This window comes from Ptiloglossa arizonensis, chromosome 5 (assembly GCF_051014685.1).
Source record: "Ptiloglossa arizonensis isolate GNS036 chromosome 5, iyPtiAriz1_principal, whole genome shotgun sequence".
Lineage (NCBI taxonomy): Eukaryota > Metazoa > Arthropoda > Insecta > Hymenoptera > Colletidae > Ptiloglossa > Ptiloglossa arizonensis.
Window position 1 is genome coordinate 20,383,765 of NC_135052.1, and position 17,817 is coordinate 20,401,581.

At 33.8% G+C, this 17,817-nt stretch overlaps 1 protein-coding gene across 3 annotated transcripts in view; it reads left to right on the forward strand.

The window, feature by feature from the left end:
- Positions 1-17,817, forward strand: part of LOC143146869 (uncharacterized) — a 138,006-nt gene that overhangs the window by 109,148 nt on the left and 11,041 nt on the right. For all 3 annotated transcript variants that reach the window (XM_076311586.1, XM_076311587.1, XM_076311585.1), the window contains one exon: positions 1,201-1,412. In XM_076311586.1, coding sequence (XP_076167701.1) covers positions 1,201-1,412 — 212 coding nt within the window. The remainder of the gene's footprint in view (positions 1-1,200; positions 1,413-17,817) is intronic.

A 17,817-nucleotide genomic window follows, 5' to 3' on the forward strand; every position in this document is an offset into this window, starting at 1 on the left:
CTAATTAGTAGAATCCAATCTGAAGGACCACCTGAATTGTGAAACTCGATATCGACGTATATTCGAGTTATAGACCGCGGTATCGACGGTTCTTAAGTAGTAAAATTCTGTATCGGTGATTGCAAAGTCGTAAGACAAAAGTTTGAAGAACTCTCGAGTCGTAGAATCCAATATCGACGTCTGCCGAAACGTAGAATGCTCTGTAGTTCGCTCTCGAGACGTAATACTTATGTACAGTACCGTGCAAAAGTCTTGGCCAGCCTAACCAAAAATAATACGTTACTTCGCGAATAAATTTAAAGACACCGGGTGTTATTTCGATTCGGTTATTATTTTTCAATAGCATTTCTACCCGATAATTAGAAACTATGGAACAATTTAAGAAAAAGAAACAATATTTTGCGTGACGAGTAATTTTGAATGATTTTTTTATATTTTTGCCATTCTGACGAAAATATTACAGTGAAATTTCGAGGAAAATAAAAATAGAAGGAATAGGTTTACGTACAATGCACTTTGATTATGTATAAATTATAATTTTTCAATTATCATATTTTCTGTAGATTTTTTACCAATGTTTTTGTTATATATCAATAACACTGACTTGTTATTATTATTACTTTCTTCCCCTCGTACTTTCTCTCGTTGCACACGTACAATATAAAAATAGTTGTCCCGGGATAATAAATTCACTGCAGAATTTTCCAAAGAGAGTAAACAAAATAGAACAAATGGTCTAAATATTGTAACAAATACTGAACATTCTTACTTATAATTCCAGTACAAATGTTTCCAAAATAAATATCTTAATTGCTTCTACGATAACAACGCTACAATTCTCCACAGAAAATAAACAAGATAGAACACATGGTCTACATTTTCAAGCAAACATTGAATATTCTTCCCAACAATTCCAGTTCGAATATTTCTAAAATAAATACCCAAATTGCTACTACGATTTTCGAGCAAATATTTAATAATCTTCCCTACAATTCCAATACGAATGTTTTTAAAATAAATATCCCAATTGCTGCTACGATAACAACAGTATCGTAGCTCCGAGACTTTTGCACAGCACTGTAGACGACATCCAAGTCGCAAAATCCGATATCCCATCGATCCCAGACCGTAAGACCCCCACCTGAATTTATTTCCAGCAGCGAATAATTAATTAGCAAAGTTTGCTTAAAATTTGCGCAGATTCTGCGTCTAGCATACTTGCCAGTGGATATCGGGACAATGCTATACCGGAGGCCCTGTACGCCATCATTTCAGACACGACGAACCCAAATGCCAACGAAACCGGAAATAGTCAATTAAATGCCCAAAGTAGATCGCAACCCGTTTACGCCATTCCGTCTATGGTATCGCCGCCACCCACCTACGATGTAGCGATCTCGAAAACGTGGCAGGTGAGTGGATTATTAATAGTCACGAATCGAGAATAGGACACTGAACGGAAAATATCGACAGACACGGTTAAACGAATCACGCGTAATTGTTTCTCTTGAAATTTCCACGTTTTGTTTCTCTTTCAGCCGTGTATTATTATTCGTTGGACAAAAGTACGAATCTGTACATTAAAACGAGTGAAATATGTTCGATAAACGTATATCCTGTGTACTTTGGTTTTCGAATTTTGGACGATTGAAGAAAATGTTAGGTGTAAACGAATAGTGGAATTGTTTCTATTGAAATTTCCACGTTTTGTTTCTCTTTCAGCCGTGTATTATTATTCGTTGGACAAAGGTACGAATCTGTACATTAAAACGAGTGAAATATGTTCGATAAACGTATATCCTGTGTACTTTGGTTTTCGAATTTTGGACGATTGAAGAAAATGTTAGGTGTAAACGAATAGTGGAATTGTTTCTCTTGAAATTTCCACGCTTTGTTTCTCTTTCAGCCGTGTATTATTATTCGTTGGGCAAAGGTACGAATCTGTACATTAAAACGAGTAAAATATGTTCGATAAACGTATATCCTGTGTACCTTGGTTTTTGAAATTTGGACGATTGAAAAAATTGTTAGGTGTAAACAAATAATGGTATTTCTTTCAGAGGTCAACTTCTCAACTGCGCACAGTACATAGATTCCAATGAATACACGATAGATTTTTAATAGAATTTGAATTCGAGAGGATATTTTGAATATTTTTTTTAATCATACGTAACTCGAAAAATAAGACGTAGGATATGCGTTTGTAGGATATTTTTTTATTTATTTTAGTGGGTAGATTCATCGCCTGAAGTAGGGATATGTATTGTTGAATCACTCTGTATATGGTAAAATTTCCTGAACAATCTTAAAATCACGTTACTACGATGCTGGTAGAATTAAATTTTCAATGAAATATACTTTTACTCTAACAAATGTAATCAAAGATTTATCACAGGAAGCAACGAAGAAATTGTAGAGACTCGTGGAATACACAAGATAAGGGTAATTAATAATCGATTTACAGGAAAAAGTGGGCAAAATGGAATATGGTAGTGTGATGTTTACGATGAAATTAATTGCAATGCGATACACGGGTAATTATTAATGGTTGTAGAACGAATAAATGGAAAAGTTCGTAATTTTAAATACAGAATGTAATAATTATAATTCAAATGAATTGTGTACATTCGAATATAATATACAATTTGGGTTAAATTTCATAAATGTTACCAATACCTTATTTTCTATAGGATTATAAACGTGAAAAGCACAAACATGATAATACTAATGGAAAATTAATGAGCGTAGAGGAACGGTCAGTATAGATGCCAAAGAGGATTAAACAACAATGCATTAAACTTGCTTCCTATGACTATTATTAATCCAATGTACTTTGCATATTTAACAAGAACGTGCATCTTTAAGTGGTAAAGTACTAAAGTACGTATTACACGTTAACCTAATAGTTGGAAAATGTTTAGAGATGTTTAGTCTTGCAGAGAATAATGCAATAACGATAATAATTTCTTCCACTTATTAATTTAATTGGTATAGAAATATTCAACGAATCGTTACAATAAAAACGCAAGTAAATAAATGGAAGAAGTATATAAATTTCAAGAAACAAAATCTACTCTCGGTCTCGACAAAAGTGACCCTTCCATTCTACAATAAAAATAATTATTCGTCCCATTACACATGTAAAATCTTTGACTAAGAAACCATAATCATCCGCGAAAGAAAAGAGCAATGAAAATTACAACCGGTTCAGTCGAATGGTTCTCAAACATCTCTTACACGATATTAGCACGAAACATCTCTTACCCGATATTAGCACGAAACATCTCTTACACGATATTAGCACGAAACATCTCTTACACGATATTAGCACGAAACATCTCTTACACGATATTAGCACGAAACATCTCTTACACGATATTAGCACGAATCATCTCTTACACGATATTAGCACGAAACATCTCTTACACGATATTAGCACGAATCATCTCTTACACGACATTCGCACGAAACATCTCTTACACGATATTAGCACGACACATCTCTTACACGACATTCGCACGAAACATCTCTTACACGACATTCGCACGAAACATCTCTTACACGATATTAGCACGAAACATCTCTTACACAATATTAGCATAAAACATCTCTTACAAGATATTAGCACGAAACATCTCTTACACGATATTAGCACGAAACATCTCTTACACGATATTAGCACGAAACATCTCTTACACGATATTAGCACAAAACATCTCTTACACGATATTAGCACGAAACATCTCTTACACGATATTCGCACGAAACATCTCTTACACGATATTAGCATAACACATCTCTTACATGATATTCGCACAACACATCTCTTACACTATATTAGCACGAAACATATCTTACACGATATTAGCACGAAACATCTCTTACACGATATTAGCACGAAACACTCTAACAGAGATTTCGATATACCTGTGAAACGACAAATTGGAGACTGTGCGCGTGAAGTCACGCGGCGTGAAACGACCATCGAGTGAATGTGTCGGAGGAGCCACGAAATCAGAGACCTGTCACCGTTCGCGACACTTGAGGATTTAACTACCCAATAGTAATGGCCGTTCTCGGTCAGATGGTGTACACAGTGGCCACAGTAGCTCGAGAACGTACGTAGCCAGACTTGTTAGACAGTAGCCTGCAATTGACGAGCGTCCCTAAATTTTCTGTAAACGCGTCGACCTTTTGCTAATTGCGAACTTAAGCTGCTAATTGGATCGAAGGTCAGATTTGCAAACAGGATTACGTAACCCGAAGAACGAGAAACCCTTTGTCTCCCTGTTAAAGGGGGATTAATAATCGAGGTTGTAGATTGAATTTATTAAATCAATTTCACGTGTCAATTTCATGCACACGGAGCACGAATAATACATTTTGTTATCGCGTTGGAGAAGTCGAACGAGTTTTACATTTATTCGATACATTCTTCGAACTTTGAGCTCTACGACGCGAGATGCAAAATTTTTTCACGAAAAATTGTTTTTCCGGTGACGTTGAAATTTAACTTCCCCGCAGTTGAGAATTCTCTTTTCTTTATCCGATTATCGTGTTCCTTTTTTCCTTTAATAGTTCACATCGTCTCTGATATGGAAATTTAATATTGTTTAATCAATATTCTAACAGTTTACCGCGTCTTGGAGACGATCGCAGTAATCGAGAGCGTAGACTTTTGGTAATGTATAAAAATGATCCATCGAACGAAAATTAATAAAGTAGAATATATTTACTGTAATATTTAACATTCTACTAGAATTACTACTGTTAATTTCGAACACGAAAAGGAGCGAATATTTTCTCGAGAGAAATTCGTACATTTTTGAGAATCGTTCAAAGATTGATTTTTCTAATTTCCAGCTACTTTAAATATAGAATTCTAATTGTCATTGAACGATGATAAATCGTATCGATGATAATTCGGTATCCAATACTCGATGTAATTCAGTTGTCGTGATAAACTAAACGGAGTACTCGAGAAAAGGACTGGAGACATTAGACATGCTCGAGAGAACAAATTGAATCCTTGCTGACCAATCAAACTGAACGAGATCGTGCAAAAAAAAAAAAAAAAATAATAAGAACGACCATTGGCGAAATCTAAGGAACCGGGCCATTCTTCTCCAGCCACCTGAATTCAGTGTACCGAATTAAAATAACCGCAGAGTGGTTCGATCTAGAAAATCGATGAACCGACTACCCAGTGGCCGTCCTAATTCCCCAATAATTGCAAAAGAATTTTTTGCACAACAGTTCGCCGATTCGTTTTCTTCTTCGGTGATTTTTCACGAGGCTCGAATCTCGTGGCTCGATTTCCGCGAAAAATTCTCCGATCTTAGAAGAGTGGAAAGGTAAGACCGGAACTACTCGAGACCAGCATAACTCATGAAGCGCGTGTTATAAATGCGCAAAACGTGGTCTGGATACATTCAGTTCGAACTGCTCGAAGATTTTTAAAAAGGGACCGGATACCTCCGTGTGCCAGAAACGCCACTAATTTCCATCTAGAAGATGAAAGCAGTCAAGATTAAAATGCGACCTTCGATAAAGGTGTGACTATAGTACCGATAGAGGTTCATGATAATGATAGAGGTCTGTGATATTGATTGTTGTTTAACGACGACGCAACTGTCAATTGTTAATATTTGTTCGACCTGGAACGTAAAAATTGGTAGTCAATGAATAGTAATTTGAAAAATATAAAGAATAGTGATTTTTGAAACTGGTGTATTTAAAATTTATTTAAATTGAATAGGCGACTTAGAAAGGATACTGTGCAGAGAACTGAATATAAGAAAATGGAAAAATGATTGTGACACAACTGTCGATTGATGAAATTTATCCAAAGTTGAACATAAAAATTTATATCCAATGAACAATGATTTTTGATACTTTAAGCTAGTGATTTTTGTAAGTTTCTGTATTGAAAATTTTACCAAATGGAGAAAAGACACAAAGGGAGCACTATAAATGGTACTGTGGTACATTATAGTAGAGAGAATTGAATATAGGAAAATGAAAAAATGACACAAGTGTCAATAGACAAAATTCGTCCAACATGCAAACATAAATCGATATCCAATGAATAGCAATTTTAGCAATTTCAGAGTTGTTAAAATCTCTCAAACAAACTTAAAATCTTTACAAACTTCTTTATTGAAAATTAATCTCAAACGAGAAGACTTGACCGAATAAAAGAATACTGAAGGTACTAAAGTAGAAACTGAAAGTAGTACTGTAATATTTCACAAAGAACCAAATAGAAAAAAATGAACAAATTATAACGATTGTTCTAATCAACTTCGTGTTTCCAAAAAAAGTTTTCTAAAATAGTAACTAAAAGTGATACTAAAGTAGTAACTAAAAGTGATACTAAAGTAGTACTAAACATACTAAAAATAGTACTAAACTTACTAAAAATAATACTATGATACTCCACAAAGAACCAAATAGAGAAAACTGAACAAATTATAACGATTGTTCTAACCAACTTCGTGTTTCCAAAAAAAATCCTTCTAAAGTAGTAACTAAAAATGATACTAAAATAGTACTAAACATACTAAAAATAGTACTAAATTTACTAAAAATAGTATTGTGATACTCCACAAAGAACCAAATAGAGAAAAATGAACAAATCATAACGATTGTTCTAACCAACTTCGTGTTTCCAAAAAAAGTCTTCTAAAGTAGTAACTAAAAATGATACTAAAATAGTACTAAACTTACTAAAAATAGTACTATGATACTCCACAAAGAACCAAATAGAGAAAAATGAACAAATTATAACGATTGTTCTAACCAATTTAGTGTTTCCAAAAAAATTCTTCTAAAGTAGTAACTAAAAGTAATACTAAAATAGTACTATACTTACTAAAAATAGTACTATGATACTTCACAAAGAACCAAATAGAGAAAACTGAACAAATTATAACGATTGTTCTAACCAATTTAGTGTTTCCAAAAAAATTCTTCTAAAGTAGTAACTAAAAGTAATACTAAAATAGTACTAAACTTACTAAAAATAGTACTATGATACTTCACAAAGAACCAAATAGAGAAAAATGAACAAATTATAACGATTGTTCTAACCAACTTCGTGTTTCCAAAAAAAATCCTTCTAAAGTAGTAACTAAAAATGATACTAAAATAGTACTAAACATACTAAAAATAGTACTAAATTTACTGAAAATAGTACTGTGATACTCCACAAAGAACCAAATAGAGAAAAATGAACAAATCATAACGATTGTTCTAACCAACGTCGTGTTTCCAAAAAAATTCTTCTAAAGTAGTAACTAAAAATGATACTAAAATAGTACTAAACTTACTAAAAATAGTACTATGATACTCCACAAAGAACCAAATAGAGAAAAATGAACAAATTATAACGATTGTTCTAACCAACGTCGTGTTTCCAAAAAAATTCTTCTAAAGTAGTAACTAAAAGTAATACTAAAATAGTACTAAACTTACTAAAAATAGTACTGTGATACTCCCCAAAGCACCAACTAGAGAAAACTGAACAAATCATAACGATTGTTCTAACCAACGTCGTGTTTCCAAAAAAATTCTTCTAAAGTAGTAACTAAAAGTAATACTAAAATAGTACTAAATTTACTAAAAATAGTACTATGATACTCCACAAAGAACCAAATAGAGAAAAATGAACAAATTATAACGATTGTTCTAACCAATTTAGTGTTTCCAAAAAAATTCTTCTAAAGTAGTAACTAAAAGTAATACTAAAATAGTACTAAACTTACTAAAAATATTACTATGATACTTCACAAAGAACCAACTAGAGAAAAATGAACAAATTATCGCGATCGTTCTAACCAATTCTCCCGAAAAAATTTTCCTCGAGGATGAAAAGATGTAAGACCAATAAACAGTCGTTAAATCGAACAATGCCACTGGAATATTCGTCGTGGACTTCGGAGCCAATTTAAAGAAGACCGAGCACGAGAAAGTAAAAATTTGTGAAAATATTCGGATCCCGCGAGAATTCTTCGAGCGTGAAATAGGTAGGAGAGTGATGCACAACAGGCAAATTCGAGTCGCTAGCAAGTTCGAGAACCATTTTGCTTCTAGCTGGCCGCTCCGCATAGTTGTACGGCGCCTGGCGGCACATAAATTGTCGTGGCACATCGCGAGCATCCCCTACGAAAAACACTGTTACCCCACTGTCGACCCACTTGAAAGTCCCGGTGACGATGCCAGAACACTTCGAATTTCGCTGAGTCCGTGCCGTTCCATTCTCACCGCGTTTTATCGACTGGCATGGCTCGCAGTCGACTCGATACTCGGAAACTTCCCTCACACCGACGACTGTTCGACAAGTTTTGAATTAACCCGACGTTGAAATTCCTTGAATCCTCGAAGGAGCATCGTACGCCACAATTTCAACCAAACTGGTCCGCTCTCCTCGATTTCATTCGAGCGATACCTACGATCGAGAGACACGAAACTTAACGAGTCGTTCACGTAACCATTTTCGACGTGAACTCGATCGTCCTCGTCTCCCACGAGACGCGATTAAATCGACACCAAATTCGGAGAAAAATTCTGTAACCGATCGGTATAGCAATTAACGTTGAATACACGTTTCATCGTTTTTTTGAACCGTGACGCGTTAGAGACGCGTTTAACTTTGAATTTTAACGTACAGTATTGAAAATTTATTATACGATAATTAAGTATTTGTTTCAACGATTTAATAACCGAGTCATTCATTTAACAAACGGTCGTGTAATTCGTTCAACGATTTAATAATTAAGTCGTTTATTTTGGATCGAATCGAGTTGTTTGGGTAGATTTATTAGGAAAATATTATTCGATTAATGAATAATTTCAATGTACTTTGTGAAAAATGTAATTACTTTAGGAAAAATTCGTGTTTCGTTAATGGCGATTTTTAAGGTTGATAATTATATGATAATAAGGTAAAAGCATTCAGCGATTGATATAACGTTGGTACGACGATGAATTTTTATTTTATCAGCGTTATTTATTTTGCAACTTATCGCTCTGACGTCGACTCGTTAAAAAACTGTCAAAGAAGGAGAGAACACATTAGTATCCCGGTTTGATTAATGCAACGCTTGAAAAGAACTTTTTGAACTAATTATATCATTCGTCATGGAGTAACAGATTCCTCCGAACGTTGAACGTAAATTCAGCCACTGGCAAGAAGGTAAAGCAAACTAGTAATTAAAGGTGGACTTAATTGGTCTCGCTTTTTGTCGTCGGTTTGCTCGGTTAATTAAATATCCTTCCTACGTGGGTGGAAAATTTTCTAACGAGCGTGCGACGAGCCGCGATTATTTATCACGGTAATTCGTAATGTTTAGAACGGTTTTTCTATCGCGGGCCGTTTCGAACGACAAACAAGGACTTAACGCATTAACGACGGTGTGTTTTCAAGGGCACGTGACCTTCAGTTCCGTACATTATTCGGAATAATCGCTACAAACTCGAAAATAATAATATTTCCCGAAGGACTTTGGAAATTGTTATAAGTTTCTTAACCTTAAAACGTGGAATATTTTATTGAAGTATAAAATGTGTAATATTTCACAAAAATATGAAATGCGTAGTATTTGATAAAAGTATAAAATGTGTAGTATTTGATAAAAATGTAAAATGTGTAGTATTTTATAAAAGTGTGAAATGTGTAATATTTTATAAAGATATCAAATTTATAAAAATATAAAATATTACACATTTTGTCAAATATTACACATTATGTAAAATATTACACATTATATAAAATATTACGCATTTGATCAAATATTACGCATTTGATTAAATATTGCACATTCTATAAAATATTACACGTTTTGTGAAATATTACACATTATGTAAAATATTGCACATTTTGTAAAATATTACACATTATGTAAAATATTGCACATTATGTAAAATATTACACATTTTGTAAAATATTACATATTTTGTAAAATATCACACATTTTGTAAAATATTACACATTATGTAAAATATTGCACATTATGTAAAATATTACACATTTTGTAAAATATTACACATTGTGTAAAATATTACACATTTTGTGAAATATTACACATTTTGTAAAATATTACACATTATGTAAAATATTACACATTATATAAAATATTACGCATTTTATCAAATATTGCACATTCTATAAAATATTACACATTTTGTGAAATATTACACATTTTGTAAAATATTACACATTGTGTAAAATATTACACATTATATAAAATATTACACATTTTGTAAAATATTGCACATTTCATAAAATATTACACATTACGTAAAATATTCCATTATTACAAAACATCAAAATATTACACATTCCACAAAGTATCACACCTTGTGAAACATTACTCAATCGAAAACAAAAATGATTGAATTCCTTCTGGAAAAGTTGTAACGTTAAGACGGTTGTACGACGATTTATTTCCCCGTGTTTCCCCAAGCAAAGTCTTAATGCCGCGTAAACTGCGACGTCCGACAATCTTCATCGCGGCGGAGATTAATGCTTACACACCACGAGTGAAACAGTATAAAGTACCCGTGTCGAAAAGTTTCCACGGATTGATACGGAAACTTTCGAACGCGTTACACGTCCCGGGCGAGAAATTCCAACGGCGGTTCTTCCAAAATGCAGTCACGTATTCGCCGCCATCGAAGAAGGTAATTCAACTTCGCTATGAATCCTGTTTTCGCGACACTTTCTCGTTTTCGAACTGCCGTCACGCGCCCCCCGTAGAATCTCGAATAATATCCCAACGGGGGTAGAAACGTCGAAAAAGAAAAAAGAAAGAAAAAGAAAAAGAAAAAAAAGCAAAAAGGAACCCCTAAGTGATAAAATATATTTCACAGAAACGCACGCACGGTGGAGTGAAACATCGTCGTCGAAAGAACGCGAAAAGTGTCGCGCTTGAAGCTCGTAATGTAATACTTTCCACCGTGAATTCGTCCGAATTTATGGTCCGTCTACCCCCACCCCAACGGAATAAAATAAAAACAAATACACGTACGCTCCTCGTCGCGATTCGTTTCGAACGTTTTTCCCGAAAAACCTCGTAAATTCTAGCTCGTGCAACGCGAAGAACGAATTCAACCGCGAGTCGATTCACGTAATTATACCACGTGCTCTGTCATAGTGACTTCGATGCAACGGAGAGTAGGTTCTTCGAGAAGAATATTCGAAGAGGAAAATTGTAAATTTCATTCCATCGTTTCTGTACAGCTTCGAGAATATTATCATTCCTCTTTTCGTCGCAAAGACGGTCCCAATCGACAAATCAATATTTAAGAAATATTGATATGAGAAATTATAATTTTGTTATAAAAATTTTAAAAATTAATTTTTTAAATTAGACGGAATTCGATGTAAAGAGCATACCTCTCTCGAGTTAAAATAGAATTCAATTCTCCTTGTTATAATAAATAACGTTCAACTTATGATAAAAACTAAACATATTCGAATTGAACGATAAAGAAATTCTATACACTGGATGTATAATATAAAAGCAAACCTCTATTAAATCAAAAGTAAAATAAATTTCTTCGCGTTGCACGTAAGTAAATAAATAGGAGAAATATATATATATGAATCTCGAAAAATAAAATCTGGGAACACGGCGTGGCAATTTTTTTGAAAGGTTCCCAAGGAGATGAGAAATTCGAACAAAACAAATTCTCCCCTTGTGTTTGTCACGTTTACAGAGTCCTCGTTACATTTTCCTCGGAATTTCGATGACGCGACACATTCGTCCGTTCTGTTTTCACGTTTACAGAGTTCTCGTTACGTTTTCCTACGAATTTCGATCTCGCGGGCTCGTTTTTCGATTTTTCGATACCCACGGTACGAATAAAACCCAGAATCTAAATGACCGTGGAAACGGGATCGGAAGCAATTCTATCTTGGCCCAGTTTCACACCCCCGCATGATCGAAAAGCGTTAATACATTTCGTCGATCTGTCTCTGTGAAATCTTGGGAAGAATCCCCCCTCCAACCTCACATAACCTCTTAACGCGTTTCTTGCGTACAGAGATAACGACGAAGTCTCGTTTGCGCTTGATTTTCTTGCACGTGGGCCGAGTACGGTGAAAAACAACGAAAACGAGGCTAATTTTCAACTTCCAGCTTGGAATGGAAAGGATTTATTGATTATACTATCCGCAGAATGACTTTGAAGGGAAAGAAATAATGGCGGGAATTTCGAATACGTGATGTGGCGCGAAGAATTATTCTCAATGTGAATCTGTTTATAAAGATTATTGTTTTGATATGTGTTCATTGATGTACGTTTCTTTTAGAAATTTATTAAGAAAACTATCGTGTAAGCTTTCTCTTATTCTGTAAACAGTGATAACTATAATAGTAAGGAAAATAAAAATATTAATAAGAATGGTCCATTATCGTGACTGAATTGTATACAACATGAATTACAGTGTTGAGTAAATATAAAAATAAAGATGAATATACAGTGGCAAGATACAGTTCTATATGTTAACTTAACTTATAATTGTTAACTTTCAAAATGCAGTCACGTAAGCCATTAATTAACTTAACCTTAAATATGCGTAGGATGTGTCTCTTCGTATTTCATCGATCTGTAAATTTGTGCTTTGATTTTCTATCGATTATTATTATCATTGTTGTTATTATCAAAACTTTGGAACGCTATTCTCAATATTTCACGTATTACAACGCAAAGTTGTTACATTAATGCGCACTGACGAAGCACAGCAGAAGTTCGCCGCTAAACCTAACCTCGAAGTTTACTTCCTTGAAAGTAAATTAAAACATGTCAAAATGAAGGATCGAGGGAAAGTTAGTTAAACTGATAGTGGATAATGGATGTGCTGCAGCGTTTAACCTTTTCAGAGATTATTTCGCGCGAAGTGAAGAAAAATTCACATTGATATCGATCTGTGTTGTGCAATAATCCAACGACGATCGTGTTACGTTATCGAGAATCGTGAATATTTATTTAACGTTTCTGTTACAATTTTCAAATGAACTTAAACAATAAATGTACGTATGCACGCGATGATATCTCCGAAGAAGTTGAATACAAAAACGATTTAAAATATTTCACACGGTGACTCGAACGAATTACACCCGATCGAACGATCGTGGTGGAATTTTTCTTTTTTTTTTTTTTTTTTTATTTGTCTGGTTGCTTCCGTTTTTTAATTATTTTAATTGGAAATTCCGTGGACCGCGGTAACGGGTACTGCTCAATTTGTAAACGATCTACAATTTTTACCGTTCGATCCGATAAAAACAACGGCCATTTAAAAGCAGTTAGGAGGAAACGTTTCCAGTGTTGCTCTGAACCGAAAGGGCCCGGACGAAACGAAATTAAAATATTTCTTCCATTAGCGCGGGCTGAACGGTCGCTTTCCAGGCAAACGAGCCGTAAAATTCGCATCCAAGAACAAAAAGTATCCGTCGTCCGAGCGAATAAATTCCACTTTGGTACAGCGCGGCGGTCGATGATCGCGCGACCATTTTTCCGCGACGCGTGTAATCTCATTAAACTGATAAAACAAAATACCGAGGAAAATAGAAGCGTAAAGTTTCTCGGGGTGGGAGAATGTGGGCGATTATAGCCCGCTGGAAAATGTATCATAGTGCAATAATCTTAAAAACACACTCCCCCCTTCTCGTAATGACTTCCACTATGGGACTGTCAGTAAAAATCAAGAGAAATGAAAAAAGAGGGAAAGAAATGTACCTCTTATTGTTCGAGAGAGGAAATCTTTTTTTTTTCTTTAGCTTGAAACTGTTAGAAATTATACTGTCTGTAAAAATCAACAGAAATGAAAAAAGAGGGAAAAAAATGTACCTCTTATTGTTCAAGAATGGAAATCTTTTTTTTTTTCTTTAGCTTGAAACTATTAGAAGCTATACTGTCCATAAAAATCAACAGAAATGGAAAAAAGGGAAATAAATCTACCTCTTGTTGTTCGAGAATAGAAATCTTTTTTTTTCTTTAGCTTGAAACTATTAGAAGCTATTATAAATTGTATTTTTAAGTTCGAATATAGATTTTGTATAAAATTTATTAGTGAACAGTTACGTGTACTTATCTAATTGCATTGCACGTTCGTGTATAGTGATATTTGAGTTACGACATCACGAAATCGAAGAATATTGTTATTTTGATCTTTCGTTTTATTTACATTGCTTGTCTGTATCGCGTGATTGCGCTGGATAAAGAAATTTCAAAGATCAAAGGTCAAGCAAGAAATTAGGAGTGATGGATCGCTTCAACGATGATGCTCACGTTTCGCACGATTCTTTATCAAGCTTAACTATTTGACGTGTCAAGGGAATACGAGGCAACTGGAATCGTCTAAGTACGATATATTGTGAGGAGGAAAAAATTCACTTCAAGAAGTACTGTTGCGAACGAAGAGAACGTGAACAATGTCGATTAACGTTTCTTCGGTCGTGAATGACACGTTATTTTATGCAAATTAATTTATCTCGAAGCATTTCTCAATTCATGGTATCTATAATTTTAATTAAATTAAAAATACAAGAAACACAGGCTGAAGAAACCCAAAGTAAATTATTATACTAAAATAATATTAACTCATAGAATACTAAACTATCCTCTGATCTCTCTTTTTCTTCAATATCTATAACCATTCTACAATACTCCGAATCTTTGCTCCAACTTCGTACCTTCGTTAGCCCAATAACGTCTATTGAATACACATCGCCCAGATCGTGTACCACGAAAATTATTTAACTCCTACCCGCGTACTTTAAATTCTATAATAATTAATAACAGTGATACCGGTGATTTCGTAAAGTAATTAACACACGTACGAATACATCGTAGAAGGAAAGAGGTTTGCACACTGATTTATAACGTACAAGCACGGTACGTGTTCAGGAACACTCAGGATAATGAAGTTTCTCGTACATAGGCGATTCGATTTTAATATCGGATTAAAAGTCACATTTTCGCGAGCGTTTTACCCCTGGAAACGATCGAATTCGATCAATTTCAAAATCGCGCTACGAAAGAACGTAATCGTCGTCTGTCGCGTATCATTCGCGCGAGCAATTATCGAGCAATTTTTTCGGGGAAATTCTTTCGTGCGAACGATGACCCGTTAAATTAATTCGCCAGTTCTAATTAAACGCGCGTACAGCAGAGCAACGGGTAATTAATTCTGCTTCGAAAGTAAAATATAAATCTACTGCCATTGTGACGTTTAATGCGACGATGTGAATTCCTGCGCGAACAAAGACAACGATGATACCGTATCGAGGCCCGTGACATAAACGCGGAGAATCTTACCGACGTTTATTGTTCGTTATGGAACAACGGGAATCGAATGCTAGACTTCCCCGAGACGATGCAGATTCCCAGTTTTCAATAACTGAAACTAGACGCTGCGACGAAATTGGAACTTCCACGAGACAAATACTTAACAATGCGAATAACATGGAATATTAGTTGGACTATAATATTATATACTAATATTAATTAGTTGAACTATAATATTACATACACTGATATTAATTAGTTGAACTATATTATTATACACACTAATATTAATTAATTGAACTATAATATTATACACACTAATATTAATTAATTGAACTATAATATTATATACACTAATATTAATTAGTTGAACTATAATATTATATGCACTAATATTAATTAGTTGAAGTATAAGATTATAGACACTAATATTAATTAGTTTAACTATAATATTACATACACTAATATTAATTAGTTGAACTATAATATTATAGACACTAATATTAATTAGTTGAACTATAATATTATAGACACTATTATTAATTAGTTAAACTAGAATATACACTGATATTAATTAATTAAACTATACGAGAAAGTGTAAAATTAGAATGTATGCTTTGTATATTTATATATGTACTATTGTAAGTTAGGTCAATAGAACAATTGAATCATTTACACCATTTTGTACATGTATGTTTTTTTGTATGATCTTACGAGAATGTTATTATTATTATTATTATTTGTAATAGAAATTAGAACTACACATAGATGAACGTCTTGAATTACACATAGATCTACGTTTCATTTATAGTATTATATTTTGTATAAAATGTATCAGAGAGAGGTAATATTTTTAACTCGACAAAAGTTTCGAATAATGAATAAACGGTAAATAACTGTTTATAACTTTTGGTAACTTTCTGGATAAAAATTAGAATTTTCATTATGGAATGAAACATTTTACAATGAAGGAATAAAAATTTAACGGTTCAATTGGATAAATGACACTTCTTGTTCAAATAAAATGTTGCTCTTCTCTGAAATATATGTTTCGAATGGTAAAGATGGAAACATGAGACAAAGATAAATTACTATGTGTTATGCATATATGTATGTCATACTGCATTGAATTAAATTGAATTCCGAAGAGCAGCGATACATCAAAAATTTCAGTCGAAATGTCGTGAACTTGCAGAAGTAACTTTACAAAATAAAGAAGCCAAAAAATGGAAAACAAGCGCGGCGTCTCAATGGCGCCCTGAACGAGGTTTTTGCTTTTCAAACAATTGGCACGAGTTCAAATCCCGATCCAGAACAAAAAACTTTTTCCTTTCTTTTCCACGCTTCATCGCACTGTAAACAGCGATGACCTTCTCGCGGACATGGATTCAACCGTAAAAGAATAAATCAATTTTTACGACGCTCGAGTCCGAAACGAGACTGAGACTATTCGAATAATTTAACATTCAAGTATTTTATAGGTATTCGGGTGCTACGAATTAACTTCGAACGCGTAAGTATTCAAATATCATTTGAGTATTCACATATCATTATTCGAATATCATTTGAGTATTCACATATCATTACTCAAATATCATTTAAGTATTCACATATCATTATTCAAATATTATTTGAGTATTCACATATATTTAAATATTTTCGTTAAAATTTGAAGCGAAAATAAACCTTAAAAAAGAACGATGAACGTAAAGCATCTTACTTATGATCAATATCTTTCCACATAAATATTACTAATATTCAGATACTTAATCAGTGCACGAAATATTCGAATATTCGAGTATTCGAATAGTCAGACAATTGAATAGTGTTCGAATAGTATTTAAATAAGTAGATAACTCGAATACTGTTCGAACAGTATTCGAATAATCAGATAATCGAATACTATTTGAACAGTATTCGAATTACATTCGCTGAATATTTGAATAACCAAAGTATTCGAATATTCGTCTTCAGAAAATCTGACTAGTCACAACCTACTCAGATAATTGAATACTGTTCGAACAGTATTCGAATTACATTCGCTGAATATTTGAATAACCAAAGTATTGGAATATTCGTCTACAAAAAATCTGACTAGTCACAACCTACTCAGATAATTGAATACTGTTCGAACAGTATTCGAATTACATTCGCTGAATATTTGAATAACCAAAGTATTCGAATATTCCTCCACAAAAAATGTGACCTTGTCACAACCTTAGTCCTCGACCCATGCCCGGCATAAATGTGTTTCGGTAACCCAAGGATACACTATGTGTATCGTGCATATTCGATCAAATTTCCGGCGCAAGATTAAACAACATTTCCCGTTAAACTTCGTCCGAGAGTAATTAGTTGAATTACAGTGGCAAAGCCCCTGGCAGCGTCCTTCGAAATCAAAAGATTAAACAAAGCGTCGGTCGCATTCCTACTGTTCAACACGATTTCCATCTCGGCTTCCCAGAAATCCCACCAATTACCACGAAACAATATAATTATTACCAACTGCCAGCTGCCTCGTTA